At 44.1% G+C, this 16,783-nt stretch overlaps 1 protein-coding gene across 4 annotated transcripts in view; it reads left to right on the top strand.

Moving 5' to 3' along the window:
* The window catches only part of OTULINL (OTU deubiquitinase with linear linkage specificity like), a 40,411-nt gene extending 24,296 nt beyond the window's left edge, over positions 1 to 16,115 (top strand). For 3 of the 4 annotated variants that reach the window (XM_006117080.4, XM_075921459.1, XM_075921458.1), the window contains 3 exons: positions 7,839 to 7,967; positions 13,203 to 13,475; positions 14,403 to 16,115. In XM_006117080.4, coding sequence (XP_006117142.2) covers positions 7,839 to 7,967; positions 13,203 to 13,475; positions 14,403 to 14,588 — 588 coding nt within the window. In that variant the 3' untranslated portion in view covers positions 14,589 to 16,115. The remainder of the gene's footprint in view (positions 1 to 7,838; positions 7,968 to 13,202; positions 13,476 to 14,402) is intronic. The other variant, XM_014570470.3, reaches the window with a different exon arrangement.
* Positions 16,116 to 16,783: the final 668 nt, after the last annotated feature.

The following is a 16,783-nucleotide window of genomic DNA, read 5'->3' as shown; positions in this document are numbered from 1 at the left end:
TGGAAATGAATTATTTACTTTTGGTACTGGGAGTACCTAGAGACCCCAGTCTGGGATGGAGGGTCCTATTGTGCTCTTTATTGGCTGGTTGCCTGTGAAAAAGGCCACAAAGTTACTTACAAAGCTGAAAGCTAATTAGAGCTTCAACATTAGTTAATGGTGGATGACTGAGGGTTTCTTTTTGACTGCCTGAGCACGCGTGTGTGTAGAGTGCACTTTAGGTTGCATATGCACTCTGTGAGCCCGGAATCAGAAAATTCTTCCCAACAGTGTCTGTTTAGTTCATCCCTGTGCTCTGCTCTGAGGGCAAAAAGGGGCTGCCAGACAGCTGCCCTTTCCATTCCTTCTCACTGCTTGGAGTCTGGATGGAGCCTTAGAGGTCACTGCATTCTTTCAGCCTTTACCTGTAAATAGATTAGCTTAAATCTCAAGGAGTAACCCTGTTAGTCTGTATCTTCAAAAACAATGAGGAGTCCAGTGGCACCTTAAAGATTAACAGATTACTTGGACATAAGCTTTTGTGGGTTAAAACCCACTTCACGGTTTTTATCCACGAAAGTTTATGCCCAAATAAGTCTGTGAGTCTTTAAGGTGTCACCCCTTGTAGTTTAGCTTAGTACATTTTGTGCCCTTCATTGGGCACCTTTTGTATAGGGCAGTGATCCTTCCTTCTTCCCCTCCACTTCACTCTGAGGCATGGAGAATAAGCCAAAGGCTCCTGGCTAAGAGAGCTTTGTGAACTGCTAGGGGGCTTTCTGAGTAAATACAGTCCATGACTCTCCTTGTACCAACTGAGGGAGGCCATTATCCCTATCAAGTGCAATACAGGCAGTCCCCGGGTTACGTACAAGATAGGGACTGTAGGTTTGTTCTTAAGTTGAATTTGTATGTAAGTCGGAACTGGTACATATTGTAGGGGAAACTCTAGCCAAACATTTTTTTTTAGTTTTGGATAGCATAGGGAAAGGTTAACTCCCCTCTAATGTTTGTTTTGCTGTCTGTTCCCCTGTTCAGAAGATTTCACATCTATTTCTGTCCCTGTGACAAACTCAGGACTAAAGGAGTAACTCATCAAATACCAAACAGCTCTGCACCATGCTTTGAGCTAATAGCTTTATTTCCACACACCACCCAGGGTTCTAGGAGGAGGGTCCTTTTTTTGCTAACACAATGAGGCCAGCACTTTGTTTGTTTTGGTGGAGTCTTTGTTTGCCCAGGGAGCCCAGCATGTATAGGGGGAGGAGGGGCGGAGAGGCTGCTTTTGTCTGCTGTTCGGCAGCCTGTTGCTCAGGGGAGGGGGCAGCCTGTTGCTGGCAGGGGGGAGGGGGGAGGCGTGCAGGATGCGAGGCCACGGGGGGGGGGGGCAGCGGGCGTGGGGAGGCACTTTTCCTCTGCCCGGCAGCTCTGCGGGACCCCAGTCGGAGCCAGCCCGAGGAGGAGGAGGATCCTAGGACCCAGGTGAGCGAGCCCAGGGAATGCTGCTGCGCATGTGCGGGAGCTGCCTCACCCCGTTCGTATCTAGGGATCCGACGTAAGTCGGATCCACGTAAGTCGGGGACTGCCTGTACTTCTAGGTCATTTCCATGAGGGATGAGGTAGTCAACGGAGATCTGTCTCATGATGTTTCTCATGGATAGGTCCATGAGAGCAGCTCCAGACTTTTGACTTCCTGTAAGTTTGTCTGAGGAAAGTATGAATGTGGCTTTGGCTGGTTCCAGGCCTCTTACCCCTGCTCCACAATTCCCTGTTGGCTCTGACTTGGGTGATAAGGGCTGGGATTAAAACAGAGGAAAGGAGAGACAAATGCTCTCATATAAATAAGGGGAAGTGCCTTGTCCATGTCCTCTAAGAAGAAATAGAAGTTCTCTTCCCTCCCCAAATTGGGGAAAGCCTTGTGCTCGGGTTTAGTATCATTTGGCACTATGAAAGATCAGCCTAGGGCAGTGGTTCTCAAACATTTTGACCTGTGGACCACCTGGCTCAATGTAAACCTTTCCACAGACCATCAGTTGCTAATGGAAACTCACTGTTAATTACATAATTATGCCCAAGCCATTTGCTAGTGCTGCAGCTAGGGAGAACGGTTTAATGTAAATTATGAAACATTCAGTGTTTTAACCATCTCATGTTAGTTTATCAAATTTCATTTTAAATAAAGTAAAATATTAATGTATGTCCAACACAAAAGGTTCCAGTGTTTTCTTTTTTTATGGCAGGGGTAGGGAAAATTTTTTGGTTTGGGGGCCACTGACCCACAGAAAAATCCATTAGGGACTACACAAATGAGAAGCAAAAAAACTCCTCCAAAAAACTCCAACCCTCACTGAGTAAACTGAGACTTTACTCCTCTAGCCTTCCAGTCCCACAGGGTGAGGGGAAGGGACAGTGAGCAGCTTGATCTGCCTCTCTCTGCAAGCCAGGTCTGGCGGGAAGGTCGGGGCTTTCTTCACCTTCCCCCACCATGCCCTCCAAGCTGTAACCTGGAGCTTTTGCTGCAGCCTCACAGCTGCACACTGACCACAAGGCTTGAGCAGGAGTGTGGGCTCCTCGCTGCATGGGGGAAAAGGAGCTGAGCTCAAGCCATGGATCACGTGGAAGGCAATCGTGAGCCATTAGTGGTCTGTGGACCGTACTTTGAGAACCATTGGCCTAGGGCATCGACTAAGGACAAGGCTCCGATTGGGACCTGTACTTTGGAACCTCCGGCATATACATCCAGGCCAACACCCTGGGCTCCAGTGACCATTGGACTGTCTGCCATTACAGCAGAGAAGGAGGTGAGCCTATCCGCTCCAGCTCTCTGTTTGGCACTGGATAACCTTCTGATTCTCTAGGAGCTAGTGTCACTGTTGCTGTTCAGAGATCTGCCAAGATGCCACTCGATACTAGCCTGTACTCGATCACTGAGCTGGGGTCAAAACTTTTGCCAGCCCTGTTGACTAATAGGGACAGAGCATCACCACCTCCTCGCATGAGATCTCCCCCATTGGACTCGGATTCCAAATCCATTGACTCTGAAGGTACCAGGAACATGAGGCCCATTCCCAAACTACTCCCCAAGGTGATTTTTGTGAGGATAAAGCCCAGATAGGACACTGGGAATCTCTGAGTTTCACAATACTCCCAGCCCAGGGAATAGTAACCCTCTATGTATTGGAACTTCAGGGGGTAGCCAAGTTAGTCTGTTAGGGTGTGTCTAGACTACATGGTTTTGTCGACAAAAGTGGCCTTTTGTCGACAAAACTATACCTGTGTCTACACTTCCACCACGTTATGTCGACAGTAAATCGACAGAATGTGGCAGTTTTGTTGACGGTGGTAAACCTCATTCTACGAGGAATAACACCTTTGTCAACAGAGTTCTGTCGATAAAAGGTAAGTGTGGATGCAGGGAAGAATTTATATCAACAATAAAGGCCTCCAGGAAGAAGCCCTGGTGGACACTCCTGCCACAGCTTTCAACTCTATTGTTCCTGCCTGCAGCCATCTTTAAAAGGCACAGGCACCCAGGATTACCATTCTGGCAGCAAGCCACCTCCACCCAGGACCCTGAGACTGCGCAGCTCTGTCCAGTCAGGAAACTCGGAGCCGTGTCCCAGGGACAAGCCCCCCAAAACTCCCCTGGCCCTTCCAGGGACACGTTCCCCCAGGAAGCCAGGGGCACCAAATGCCGGGCACCCTTCTGGTCTGAGCCAGGAAAGGCCACCACCCCCACACCGTACCCCAGGTCAGAGCCAAGGTCAAGGAGCTGAGGCAGGGGTACATCAGGGCCCGTGAGCACAGCTCCCGCTCCGGGGAAACGGCACACCGCTGCGCCTACTACGAGGACCTGGACTGGATCCTGGGGGCAGGGAAACCCCTGCCTCCTGAGAGGCTTGTGGACTCTGGGTTGGAGACCCCTGTGCAGCAGTGGCCGCAACTCCAGGCAGACGACCAGGAGCTCCAAAAGGAGGAGGAAGAGGAAGATGGCACCAGGAGCACCCTGGAGCAAGACGCCTACAACTCAACAGGCCTCCCAGACAACTTCAGACACCGGGGAGGGAACATCAGGTGAGTGCTGTGAGGGTCCAACACACACAGGATTGGGCAGGCGGGAGCAAAGTGGACGGTGCAGTGCTGTGACATGTCATGCTGATCACAGCCTGGGGGGGGTCACACCCCTGGCCGCCCACAGGGAGGGCCATCCTACCCCTGCACCCGCATGGCTGTGAGGCACCACCTGCTCCTGCAGGCAGTGATGCCAGATGCAGGCATGGGTTGGGGATGCTGGGATTGCCACGCAGTTTAGGCCTCTCGGAAATCTGTGGGAACCCCAACTGTGGCCTGACACTTGTCTGTGCTGCTTGGCCATGGGGTGAGTGTGAGGGGGGCAGGATGGTGGCCTGCACACCTTCTGGGCTCCAGGGAGGCTGTGGCTGCTGGCCAGGCCACACCATGCCTTACTGAGAGCCACATGAGCATCCTCTGACCCTAGGACAGGCACTGTCTGCTGAGAAGGAGGAGGAAAGTGTGAGCATGCATGACTGACGACTTTTCCCTCTTGTCCTCCACAGCCGGACCAGCTGACCAGGAGGGGGGCACCACACCTAGCCCACACCCAGACTGCTGCAGGGAACCCGTTGGCACTGGCGCACGTACTTGGACCTGCAATGGATGCAGGACACATTTAACCGGAAGATGGAGGCAGAGTAGTGCAGGCACTTGCTGGAGGAATTTGCCCAGCAGCGCACTGAGATTTGTGCTGCGATCCGGGAGGCCATGGCCTTCCCCGGTCCTGCGCCTGGTCCTGCCCTCCCCTCAGCCTCTGCTCTCCCCAGCCTCTGCCATCCCAGACCCAGGTACAGCCCCACCTCCTGCCCAGTCCCCTACTGTCCCAGCCCACATGCGCAGCCGTGTGCGAGAAGGCCTCTGCAGCCAAAGTGCCAGGGGCTCCTCATCAAGGCAGCACCCTCAGCCCTGAGCTTCCCTCCCCCCTTAAAGGTTGGCATTCCCCATTCCCACTTGTGAGAGTCACTGAGGGAAGCACTTTACTTTGTTTACAAACACTTTATTTTTCTGAACAAAAGATCATTTTAGTTTTTCAAAAAACCAACAGTGAAATAAACTGTAAACATTTTTTTATCAACACCTGTCTCTATTCTCAGTGTGTGATGAATGCGTACAATGTGTGAATGTGGGGCCAGGAGGGGTTTTGAGGAGGAAGGCACCAGGGGTATGGGGCACTCCCACATTTGGAGGGACCTGGGAAAAATCATTGGCCTCCTTGGGAGAATTGCTCCCTCAGGGCTTCGGCTTTGCAATCCCAAATGGTGGGCTTGCCGGATGGCAGCTGTCTGGGGCTGCTCAAAGTGCCTCCCCTCCATGTCAGTCCATGTCCCCCACACAGGGAGGAAGTCCTCCCCTTTCCTCTCCACTAGGTTGTGCAGCGCACAGCATGCTGCAACCACATCAGGGATGTTGTGTTCCCCCATGTCCAGCCGAGTGAGCAAGCATCTAAATCTCCCCTTCAGATGGCCAAAGGCGCACTCCACCTGGAAGTGAGCCCGATTCAGGCAGGAGTTACAGTTCCCTGCTCGCATCCAGGTGGCCGGTGTAGGGCTTCATGAGCCAGAGTATAAGGGGGTACGCCACGTCGGCCATGATGCATGTAGGCATGTGTACATCCCTAACTACATAGTTCTTCTCCGGAAATAGTGCCCCAGCCTGCTGTATAGGTAGGAGTTCTGGACTATGCGGGCATCGTGTGCCCGGCCTGACCACCCGACACAAATATCTATGAATGGTCCCCGGTGGTCAACCACAGCCTGCAGCACCATGGAAAAGTAGACCTTTCTATTAATATACTGTGCTACTCGATGGGGTGGTGCGCTGATCGGTATGAGAGTCCCATTAAATGCTCCACCACAATTCGGAAAACCCAGCCGTGCAAATCCGGCCAAGATGGTCTCCAGGTCTCCGAGGCGGACAGTCCTGTGAAGCAGCTGCGAATTGATGGCCATCACCACCTGGAGAAAGAGACAAATACAAACACACATAACAAGACATTAGAGGAGTTGCATGAACTGATGAGAGGTGCTTCCCCTCCTAGACCCAGAGTCCCGCCTCAGGCAACCCCCCGCCTTTCCCCCACACCACCGCAGGGTGAGGCCAGGCAGGCGTCTACCACTTCCACCCCATCCCCCATTCCCTGTGCCCAGTCCTAACCATTCCCCTTATCCACTCGCCCTCGCCCCCATGGACTGTCCCCCGAGACTGACTTACCTCCATCAAGATGGCCCCGACAGTAGACGCCCCCCCAAGCCAAACTGATGTCCCATGGAGCAGTAGCTGTCGGGGGTGACCAGCTTCCACAGAGCAATAGCGACACACTTCTTCAGGCGTATGGCAGCCTGCAAGCAGGTGTCCTGGCATCGCAGGGTGGGGGCAAGCCAGGCACAGAGCTCCTGGAAGGTGGACTTCCGCATCCGGAAGTTTCAGAGCCACTGGTTCTACTGCTGCATAACAAGCCGGTCCTACCAGTCAGAACTAGTGTCCAGCCTCCAAACTCACCTCTCCAGGAATAAGTTCAGGGGCAAGGGCAGTAAGGCTACAGCCTGAGTGAGGAGCTCAAAGCTGGGCTCTGAATCCAGCTCTGATGCAAATGTCATGATGCTCTCATGAAGATGCAGCAGAACTTCCATCATCACAGTATGGGGCTATCGCCTGCCCAGGGAGGAGAGAAAGAAAAAGGGAGGGGGTGGGAGACAGAGCATCATTAAGTATCTGGAGAATGGGTACTTAAACCTAAGCAGATAAAAATCAAGTCAATAGATGGGGGGAGGTATTCCTGCTCATCCAGAACATCACCTACAGCCCCCAACTTAAACCTGTCCAACACATTATCAATAAACTACAACCTATACTGGAACAGGATACTAAACTCCGAGATGCTCTGGGAGACAGACCATAGTCTCCTATAGACAACCAGAAAGGGCATTGTCTCAACGACTTGATTAGCTGCATCCTGCTTCAAAGACTTTTTAACACCAGACTTGAAAGAGAATCCTCTGAATTGTCATTCATGCTTAAATTCGACACTTTTCACCTAGGTCTAAACAAAGACATTAATTATCTTACCCATTACAAAGATAGCTTCCCCAATTATCACCTCTAATATCATTAGCTCACAGACATTTACCTCCCCCCCTTCTGTTGAAATTTGATTTGTCCTTTTCATATGTGTTCATTTTTTTGATTGTACCCTTTGGTATATATGGTTGTACCAATTTTCTTCCACTATTTGATCTGAGGAAGTGGGTCTGGCCCACGAAAGCTCATCATCTAATAAACCATCTTGTTAGTCTTTAAAGTGCTACATAGTTCTGTTTTTTGCTTCTACTCACCTTGTAGTAATTGGAGTTCTTCAAAATGCCCTTATGTGTAGTGCACCACTCACCCTCTGTTCCCACTGCCTCTAATTCTATTCTATTGTGCAGCCTTGCAGTGGAGAAGGACCTGAGATGGGGGTGGTCCAGCAGCCCATTTTGTACCCTGGATGTGGAGCATAAGGAGAGTGTGGGTGCATCCATGGAACAAGTGGCCACTGCTAGGAAGAATTCTCTGGGTCTGGGTGGATAGAGCTCATATGCACTACACATCACTATATCTCATAGAATTCCAGTTATCATAAGATAAGTTATCTTTCCTTTTTTTAAAGCTATAGGCTGGGGGGGGGGGTTAGTCTTCTGCAGGCTATGGTTTATCATTTAAAACATACCTACTCTATACCTAAATTAATAACAATATTATATTCTACTCATCGTTACAATAATGATCTCTACCCTATTGTATTTTTACAGCTCCCTGAAAAACTTCTGTATTCACAAGGCTGCAACTGGATTCAGCAATATAGTTTTGGTCCAGAAAGATACACAGGCCCCAATGTATTTGGAAAATTACGTAAATGTATTGAAACATTAAAGACACAGGTGAATATTTAGGAAATGGAAGAAATGTTAGAAGGGTGGAATGAGACTGAAAAGGGAAATCATTTACTGCTACAGAAGTATCGGCTTTCTGCTCAAAACATTACTTCTGTACAATCTGTCAGATGTTACTGGTTTTAAGTATGGGCATAAGAATGTCCTTATATCTGCTCTGCTGGTCATTGCTATTTTGGTCTTTACATGGTCATTTTTAATTCTACTCTATATCTTTTTTACTTGGTTTACCAGTAAATTATCTTATGTCTTTTGAGATCCTGTTGCTTGTTACATGGCTGACTACACCTCTGCCCCCTTTCAGATCTCTCAGAGCATCCACATCTGGGATTGTAGGTCTCTTTGCTTTTCTCTGTCTTGGTGTCGAAGCTTGTGATTTGGGTCCTTATTACATTACCTCATTCATGCCAAGTACTTTTCATAGAATCACACACGTGTTGGACTAGAAGGGACCTCAATAGGTCATCTAGTTTAGTTCCCTGCACTCACATCTGGACTTACCTAATTAGACCATTCCTGATGGGTGTTTCTCTAATCTGTTCTTAAAAACCTCCAGTGATGGAGAGTCCACAACCACCCTTGCAGGACAACATTTCAGAATTTGGTTGGGGGAGGAATGACCTGTGCATGCTTCAATATTAGGAGGCAGAGTGAAGGCATGGGGGGCACAGAGTGAGATCAGTGGTTTCAGCCGTGTTACTGAATATGCTCAGTACAAGTCAAACAGCAAATCTGGAGGAGGAGGAACCAACCCTGTTTGCCCTTCCCCTTCTCCCCTCCCATACACATTGCCTCTTTTTAGGGGCTACCAAGGTATTTGAAAACTCTAGCTTTTTTTGCCAGATAATTTAGCAATTAGCTGGCAGAAGCCACAATATCTAATTCCTATATAAAAGAATGAAAGAAAATTAAATAAATATTAGGCCTATTCAGCTCTTGTGGCAAGTCACTTAAGGAATGCTGGTTAGGCTCAACATTTAAATATATATTCTCACTTTGTTACTAACTCTGGGGGGAGGGGGAAATAGACAGAGAGAGAGACTGTCAGGGTTCCTAGAATCTATCTCGGCTCTAGGAAGGAAGTGGTGTTTAGTAGGTTACAGCAGGAGGCAAATACATCTGGGTCCTATGTAAGAACCTCAGAATGGTCACACTGGGTCAGACCAAAGATCCATCTAGCCCAGTATCCTGTTTTCCAACAGTGACCAATATAAGGTGCTTCAGAAGCCATGAACAGAAGAGACATTCATCAATGATCCATCCTGTGCCCCTTCCCAGCTTCTGGCAAACAGAAGCTAGGGACACCATCTCTGCCCATCATGGCTAGTAGCCATTGATGCACCCATGCTCCTTAAATTATTTTGTTCTTATTGCAACCCTGTTTATAGTCTGAAACTTCACCATCCCTGACAAAGCGTTCAAGAGATTCACCGTGAAGAAATAATTTCTTTTGTTTGTTTTAAATTTTCTGCCTATAAATTTCATTAAGTGACCTTGCTGACTTTGCTATGAGTCAGTGGCCTCCAATCCCCCCCAAAAAGGTTTGCCACTCCTGCCTTATATGGAAGCTGTTCCTTACCCCTAATAATTTCTGTTGCCCTTCTCGCTATACCTTTTCCAAATTCAGTGTATCTTTTTATAGATGGAGAGACAAGACCTGCATGCTGTATTCAAGATGTGGGCATACCATGACTTTATATAGAGGCAATATGATATTTTCTGTCTTTATTCTCTATTCCTTTCCTAATGATTCTCAATATTCTTTTAGCTTTTAAATTGTGACTGCACACTGAGGAGATGTTTTCTGGGAACTTTTCTAAGATCTCTCTCTTAAGTGGTAACAGCTAATTTAGACCCCATCATTTTTGTATGATTGGGATTATATTTTTCCATGTGCATTACTTTGCATTAATCAGCATTGAAATCCATCTGCCATTGTGTTGTCCAGCCACCCAGTTTTGTGAGGTCACTATAACTCTTTGCAGTCAGCTTTGGACATAACTATTTTAAGTTTGTATCATCTGCAAATTTTACCACTCACTGCTTACCCCTTTTTAAAAATCATTTATGAATAAGTTGAACAACACTGGTCCTAATACAGACCCCTGGTGCATACCACTGTTTATTCCTACCTTTTGTTTTCTATCTTGTAAGTGGAGTATCTGGCAATGTTTTCATGGTCATCTAATGACTCTTCAGTTACTTGAACCACGACAAGGTTTTTGTTATCTTAATCGCCTGCCTCTCTCTATTTATAAACAAATTTCCTGCCCCAAAGGCAAAGCTGAGAGCAGTTAAGAGCTGGGTCAGGGCATGTGCTTTAAGCAGTGCATGTGCTCCAGTATGAAATTAAGGGGTTCAAACCTTTAAGGCTGAGTTTCCCAACCTGTGGGTCACCGTTACATTTCAAAAGGGTTGCCAAGTGTCTCCCCAGGTTGCTCTACTCCCCACTTCCCCCCGTTTTTAATGGCCTTGGGTCACCAAGTCTTCCTGAATTGTCAAAATGGGTCCCCATCTGGAAAAGGTTGGGAACCGTGGCTCTAGGGGGAGGCTGTAGCCCCCTCGGCCTCTCCCTAAATGGTGCCCCTGCTCCCTAAGCTATTTGTTCTAGTGCTTAACTACCCTGAGAGGAAGTTTTTCTTAATATCCAGGATAAGCTTCCTTTGCTGCAATTTAAGCCCATTACGTCTTGTCTTATTCTTAGATGTTAAGTACAATATTTTTTCACCCACTTTCTAACAACCTTTTTTGTGTTACTGTTATCATGTCTCCCCTCTGATTCCTCTTCTCCAAATTAAACAAACCCATTTTTTCCAGTCTTTCCTCATAGGCCATGTTTTCTAGACCTTTAATCATTTTTGTTTTTCTTCTCTGGGCTGACTCCAATTTATCCACAACTTTCCTAAAATATAGCACCCAATATTGAACCCAATGTTCAAACTGTGAACTTATCAGCATGGAGTAGAGGATGTCTTTTCTTCTCATGTCTTGTTTACAACACTCCTACCATTTCCATATTTTCTGTTATTGTCTTTCCTGTCCTTAATTTTCTTCTTACTACTGATTTATTTGTACAATATTTTCTTGTTGCCTTTTATGTCTATAGATAATTTAATCTCATTTTGTGCCTTGGCATTTCTAATTTTGTCCCTACATACTTGTTTATATGCATCTTTTGTAATTTTAATATCATTTTAATATATATTCTTACTTTGTTACTAACTGCGGGGGAAGGGAGAGGAACAGACTGTTAGGATTCCTGGGCTCTATCATCGCTCTGAGAGGGAAGTGAGGTCTAGTGGGATATAGCAGGTTACTTTTGTGGGACTCTTTTTTAAAGTTACTGATCTTAGAAGGATTCCTGGTTATGCCAAGATGGTCTCTTGGCATATTTCTTATTTTTCCTATGCAGTGGGTTAGTTTGCTCTTTTGCCCTTAATGCCTCTGAAAAATTGCCAAGTCTTTAGAACTGTTTTTCCTTTAGAATTGCTTCCCATGGGATCTTATCTACCAATTCAATGAGTTTTCTAAGTCTGCTTTTTTGAAACCCATTGCATTTATTGTGTTGTTTTCCCTCCTAACATTCCTTAGAATCGTAAGATATCATTTCATGATCACTTTCATCCAAGCTGCCTTCCACTTTCAAATTCCAGTTGGTTTCTTCCTATTTGTCCAAATCAAATTTAAAATATTCTCTTCCCTAGTAGTTTTCTCTCCATCTTCTGAAACAAAACAAAAAATTGTCTCCAGTCCAAGAACTTATTGGGTAATTTACTCCCTGTTGTGTTATTTTCGCAACAAATATTGGCCTATAGTAGACCCTTACTAAGACATAACTCTTGTTTTTTACCTATTTTATCTTTACCCAGAGACTTTCTACAAGTCTGTCTCTATCTCAGTCTTAATCCAAGTATGTACATCTTTTGTCCCTTTTATCACCTTGGAGTTCCAACTGGTCTCAGGCACCTGTGTTTCTTCCCTTTGGGAACCTGTGATCAATGATACAGTGACCAGCAACCCTTTTAAAGCAAAGTATACAATGTAAAATATACAAAGCATTAGAGGAAAAGAAAGGAGTTTAAAACAACAGTCAGCCTCCTTACCTGTATCCAATTTGCTACAATTCCATAAGGGCAATTTAGGCTCATGTGTTTTCAGGCATGATCCCTGTGAATGTTTATTATTGTCTGGTTTTACTCATCTTCCAGAAGGGGAAACCGTTGCCAGCTCTGGCCAGCTGTGTAGCTGCCTTCTGCTCTGCCTCTGGCCCACAGTTCACACAGCTCCTACCTGGTGCCTCCTGCCTGTTCCCCCACCAGTTTCCATGCCCTACTCCTGCCCTCCACAGCCCTACGCCTGACCCCATGGCCTTGCAGCCTTGAGCCCCATAGTGTGTTTGCTCAGGCTGCATAGGGCACCAGGAATCCTAAGAATAATGAGGAGTCCTGTGGCACCTTAGAGACTAATAGATTTATTAGGACATGAGCTTTTATTGGTAAAACTCACTTCATTTAATCGATTTGTTAGTCTGCAAGGTGCCACAAGAATCATTGTTTTTGCAGATATAGACTAATATGGCTACCCCTCAGAGGAATCATACGGACAGCCCTGTAATGTCTCTTAATTACAAAATAACAACACACACACACTTTGGGTGGATTCAAAGTGATGGCATAGACTTGAAAGACTTTGAGTTCCATTAACAATCTCTAAAGCTATGTCTAGACTACATGGCTCCGTCGACGGAGCCATGTAAAATAGTTTATTCGGCATAATAAAAATAATATAAACGATCAGCTGATCTGGCACAGTGCAGCAGTCTAGACGAGGTTTACCAGAGTGGTTGACAAACGCTTCCTTTGTTGACTGCGCTGCATCTAGACTGCTGTGCTGTGCTGGATCAGCTGATCGTCGGCACAGCGTAGTGGCCATTTTTATTTTAATGAAGCGGGGATTATTTAAATCCCCATTTCTTTGACTGTGGCGAATAAACTATTTTACATGGCTCCGTTGACGGAGCCATGTAGTCTAGACGTAGACTAAAAGCCAGTCAGTGCTTCCACTAATTTTTACTTTAGTTATAATAATGGTTAATGGCACTCAGTGATTATTGTCTTTTTAATCCTTGTCCAAACACAGTTCGCATTAAAATATATAACACACAAAACATGTATCAGTGATGAGGTAAACAGCTGATTTGAATTTCTTGTATATGCTTTGTAGTGGACTGAAATAAGCGGTGTTAAAGATCATGATGAAAGAGGAAACATGTGCAATATCCTTTTCTCTGATGAAAACAAGGAATATAAACTGTATGAGGCTATAAAATTCATCATGCTTTTCCAAGTTGTGGAAGCCTATGATCAGATGAAGAGTGAGCAGAAACGTGTACCCATCCTTTTTAGCCTCCTTTTTGCTCGTGATACCTCATCTGACCCTTTGAGTTTCATGATGAATCATCTGAATTCCATAGGGGACACAGGTGGTCTGGAGCAGGTAATGGTGTGAATAAAAATTAAATTCTAGCAGTCTGTATTTACTGAAGGAATAGAATTTGGGAATATTTTGAATTCTTATACCTTGATTTGATATTCTTACTTTAATACTAGGGCTGGATGAAAAGTACATTGTTTTTAGAGCATCTAGACTGTTTATAAATTTGGGTAGAATTTGGAAAATAGTATCAGCCAGAAGGAAACTGGGAGACAAAGTTTGGAAATGTTGAATCATTTTGTTTTGACATTTTGTAAATAAGCTGTTTTGACATCTGAACAAAATGTCATATATAATCAACATTTTCTAACAATTTATTTGACCCCAAATAATTTTTGAGGTGGGGAGGGGAGAAAAACAAAACAGTAGTTTTGGTTTGAAATAATTTTTTTCAGTTCAGTGATTGAATCAAAATATAAGCTATTTGCTCAGCTCTGTTTAATGCACCATCCATGATGGAATTATTTTATTTTTTAAAAACTTTTCCTAGAGAAAAGGCAATTTAAAAAGGGAGGAGGGACTGTTAGGTATCTCCAAAATAAAATGTCTTGGGGAATTATTTATACAGATTACTAAAAGCAGTGATATCACTGATATAAAAAATAATAGTTTTAGATAACAATATCATGCATGTTTGACATACTTCAGATTTTGCAACTGTTTTTTTTTTCCAATATAAGCTTTCCATATAGGCCACTTTAGAAAGTATATTTGCCCTCCAAGAGATATCTCCTCTGATCACTTACTGGCTCAGGTTGTGGGAAGTTCTTGCTGTTGCAATTCTTAGTCCACTCTTATTATTACAGATGTAAACAAGTTAAATGTCTTACTCTAAACATCACAGCATCTTTAAAATGTGGGTTCTCTCCCCCCCCCCATTTACCTCTTATAAGTGTATAAACAAATATTTACATCATTTTTCCTCCTTAGGTTGAACTATTTCTTCTTGGATATTTACTTGAAGTAAAGATAAGAGTTTACAGGCTGTATAAGTTTAACACTGAAGAGTTTCAAGTCAGCTATCCAGAGGAGTATCACAGGGATTGGCAGGAAATTTCTCTTCTAACTGAGGATGACCATCACTACCACATCCCCATTATAAGAATAAGAGATTGATTTCTAACCATGCGGTATAAGAAGTGACCATCATTTTAAACCAAGTCCTTTGATGGCAACAGCAGGATTTCAAGTAACATAAAATAATGACTACAGGACACACAGATGTGTTGTGCATTACCTTACAATGCTAAATGATACCTATTCTTAAAGAAGGGTGTTTCAGCATTCCCTACCCACTGACTTGGGGAGAGAAACAAAGGCAATAATAACAATAAATGACTTGCAGTAGAGCTTTATTCAATATATACTCTTCCCTTTGTCTTCCCTTCTCCTTCTTTTTGGAAGGGTCAGATTTTAATGTTACCCATCCAAAGTATGCAAAGGGTTGTCTTTGCAATTGGTTTGAGAAGGCTGTGCACTGCAGTTCATTTACAAATGCTGCCTTTTCACAAAAATGTTCTCTCTCCATACATTATATACATTTAGCAGGACTTGAATTTCCTAAGATTTTTGTATATATGATTTACTACCTTGGACTTTCCTTAATCTTAACATCAAGTTTACTTCTAGTTTTGTTAAGCAGTGTCCAGTATAACAAGCAAATTGTCTTAAAGTATGTTGAAATATCTGTTCCCACCTATGTTCAGTGCTTTTTTTGTGAGGGTATGCACCTATTTTCTCTGCATAACTTAAATGAATTGCATTCCCCTCGAGCATACCGGCATCTCTGTTCCTGGGATGGCTGGGCTCCTGATGGAAGCCCACTTGGGACACGCAGCTCTTAAAGGGGACATTGTTTTGGGCCTTGGTGTGGCTTCTCTTTTTTTTTTTTTTCGTTGCTCAACAGTTTTCCCCCTGGTTTTCTTACAAAAAAAGCACTGCCTATGTTCATTAAAAAGATGACTACTGTGAAGAAAGGGAGATGCCAGATGCATTAAAAAAAAGCAAGGATTGCTGTCTCATATAGGGAGCTAGACACATTCTCATAATCTAAGAGAGTGAACTGCAATTAGACCATTTTATAAAATTAGGACGTTTAACTTTAATGAAAATTAAATAAAAACAGTTTTGCAATATGTTTATTTATGGCACATGGACATTATCCTAACTAAGCTGAAAATTATTTGAGTCACTTCACTAATAAGAGAATATTTAAAGAGAAGAGTTTTTAATAAGAAACAAAAAACTTCTCTTTAAGTAATATTGACATCGTTGCCAAAGACACATGTAGTGTTTCTCTTATTCTCACAGGAAATAATTTACCAGAAAGAAATGAGAAATCAGGTCCTCAGGAACTATACCAATTATATATACTTTTAGAATACAGAGACTGATCTATTTTTTTCTGAAATGAAAAGCCATGTTTTCCCATATATTTCTTGCATATATGTATATATATTTATGAAATAAACATAGATTTGTTGAGTACTGTAATGGTTTTGTTTCCTGAAAGTTTTACTGGCTCAGATGGTTTGTTCAATAATTTGTAGTCTCTAATTAAAACTGTGTGTTGCATAATTTTTTTCATCTTACCAAAAAACCACATTTCTGATTGTTTTATTTATTAAAAAACTTTCTCCTGAATCAATATGTTGCTCTTTTCTTTTGGTTTTAGTCTGTGTGGGGAGAAGTTTAAAAAGTGCTGATAGTAGCATACTGTTCTTATTTGCTGAATACCAACAATATACTCATTGCTGTACTTATGTGAACCGAAATGGCCCAGTCCGCAGAAAGGTTAAAATGTAGTTCCCATGCAGACAAATGTGTACATAAAATGCAATTCTGCAGAAGTATTTGCTATACTTTTATGAGTGTTTAGAAAGTTTGTCTGTCTATAGTATCTATACAATAATTATGACTAACAATATATAAGTACTATAACTGAAGAATGAATTATGAAAAAAATTACATTTGTACTAGAGATGTAAAACCCTGTTGAATTAGTTATCTGGTTAAACATTAAGTTTAACTGGTTAAATGGGGTGGGCAGGCTAGAGCCCCCCCACTTATAGAACACCAGGGGCTGCTCTGGAGTACCCCTTGCCTGCAATGGGCTCCACAGGGCTGAAGCAGCCCCCTGCCTATGGTGAGTGGGGGGGCTTCTCGAGCCCCCACCCCATTTAACCATTAACATCCCTGAGTTTTGTTAACTTTGAATACACAACTTTCCAAGAATGTTATATTTAAAAAGTCATCTTATACTCCATGTGTCCAACCAGTTCTGAAGCAGTAGTCACTATAGTGGCTACTGC

Source organism: Pelodiscus sinensis, chromosome 2 (genome assembly GCF_049634645.1).
Source record: "Pelodiscus sinensis isolate JC-2024 chromosome 2, ASM4963464v1, whole genome shotgun sequence".
Classification (NCBI taxonomy): Eukaryota; Metazoa; Chordata; order Testudines; family Trionychidae; genus Pelodiscus; species Pelodiscus sinensis.
This window is presented reverse-complemented; position numbering and strand designations above follow the sequence as displayed.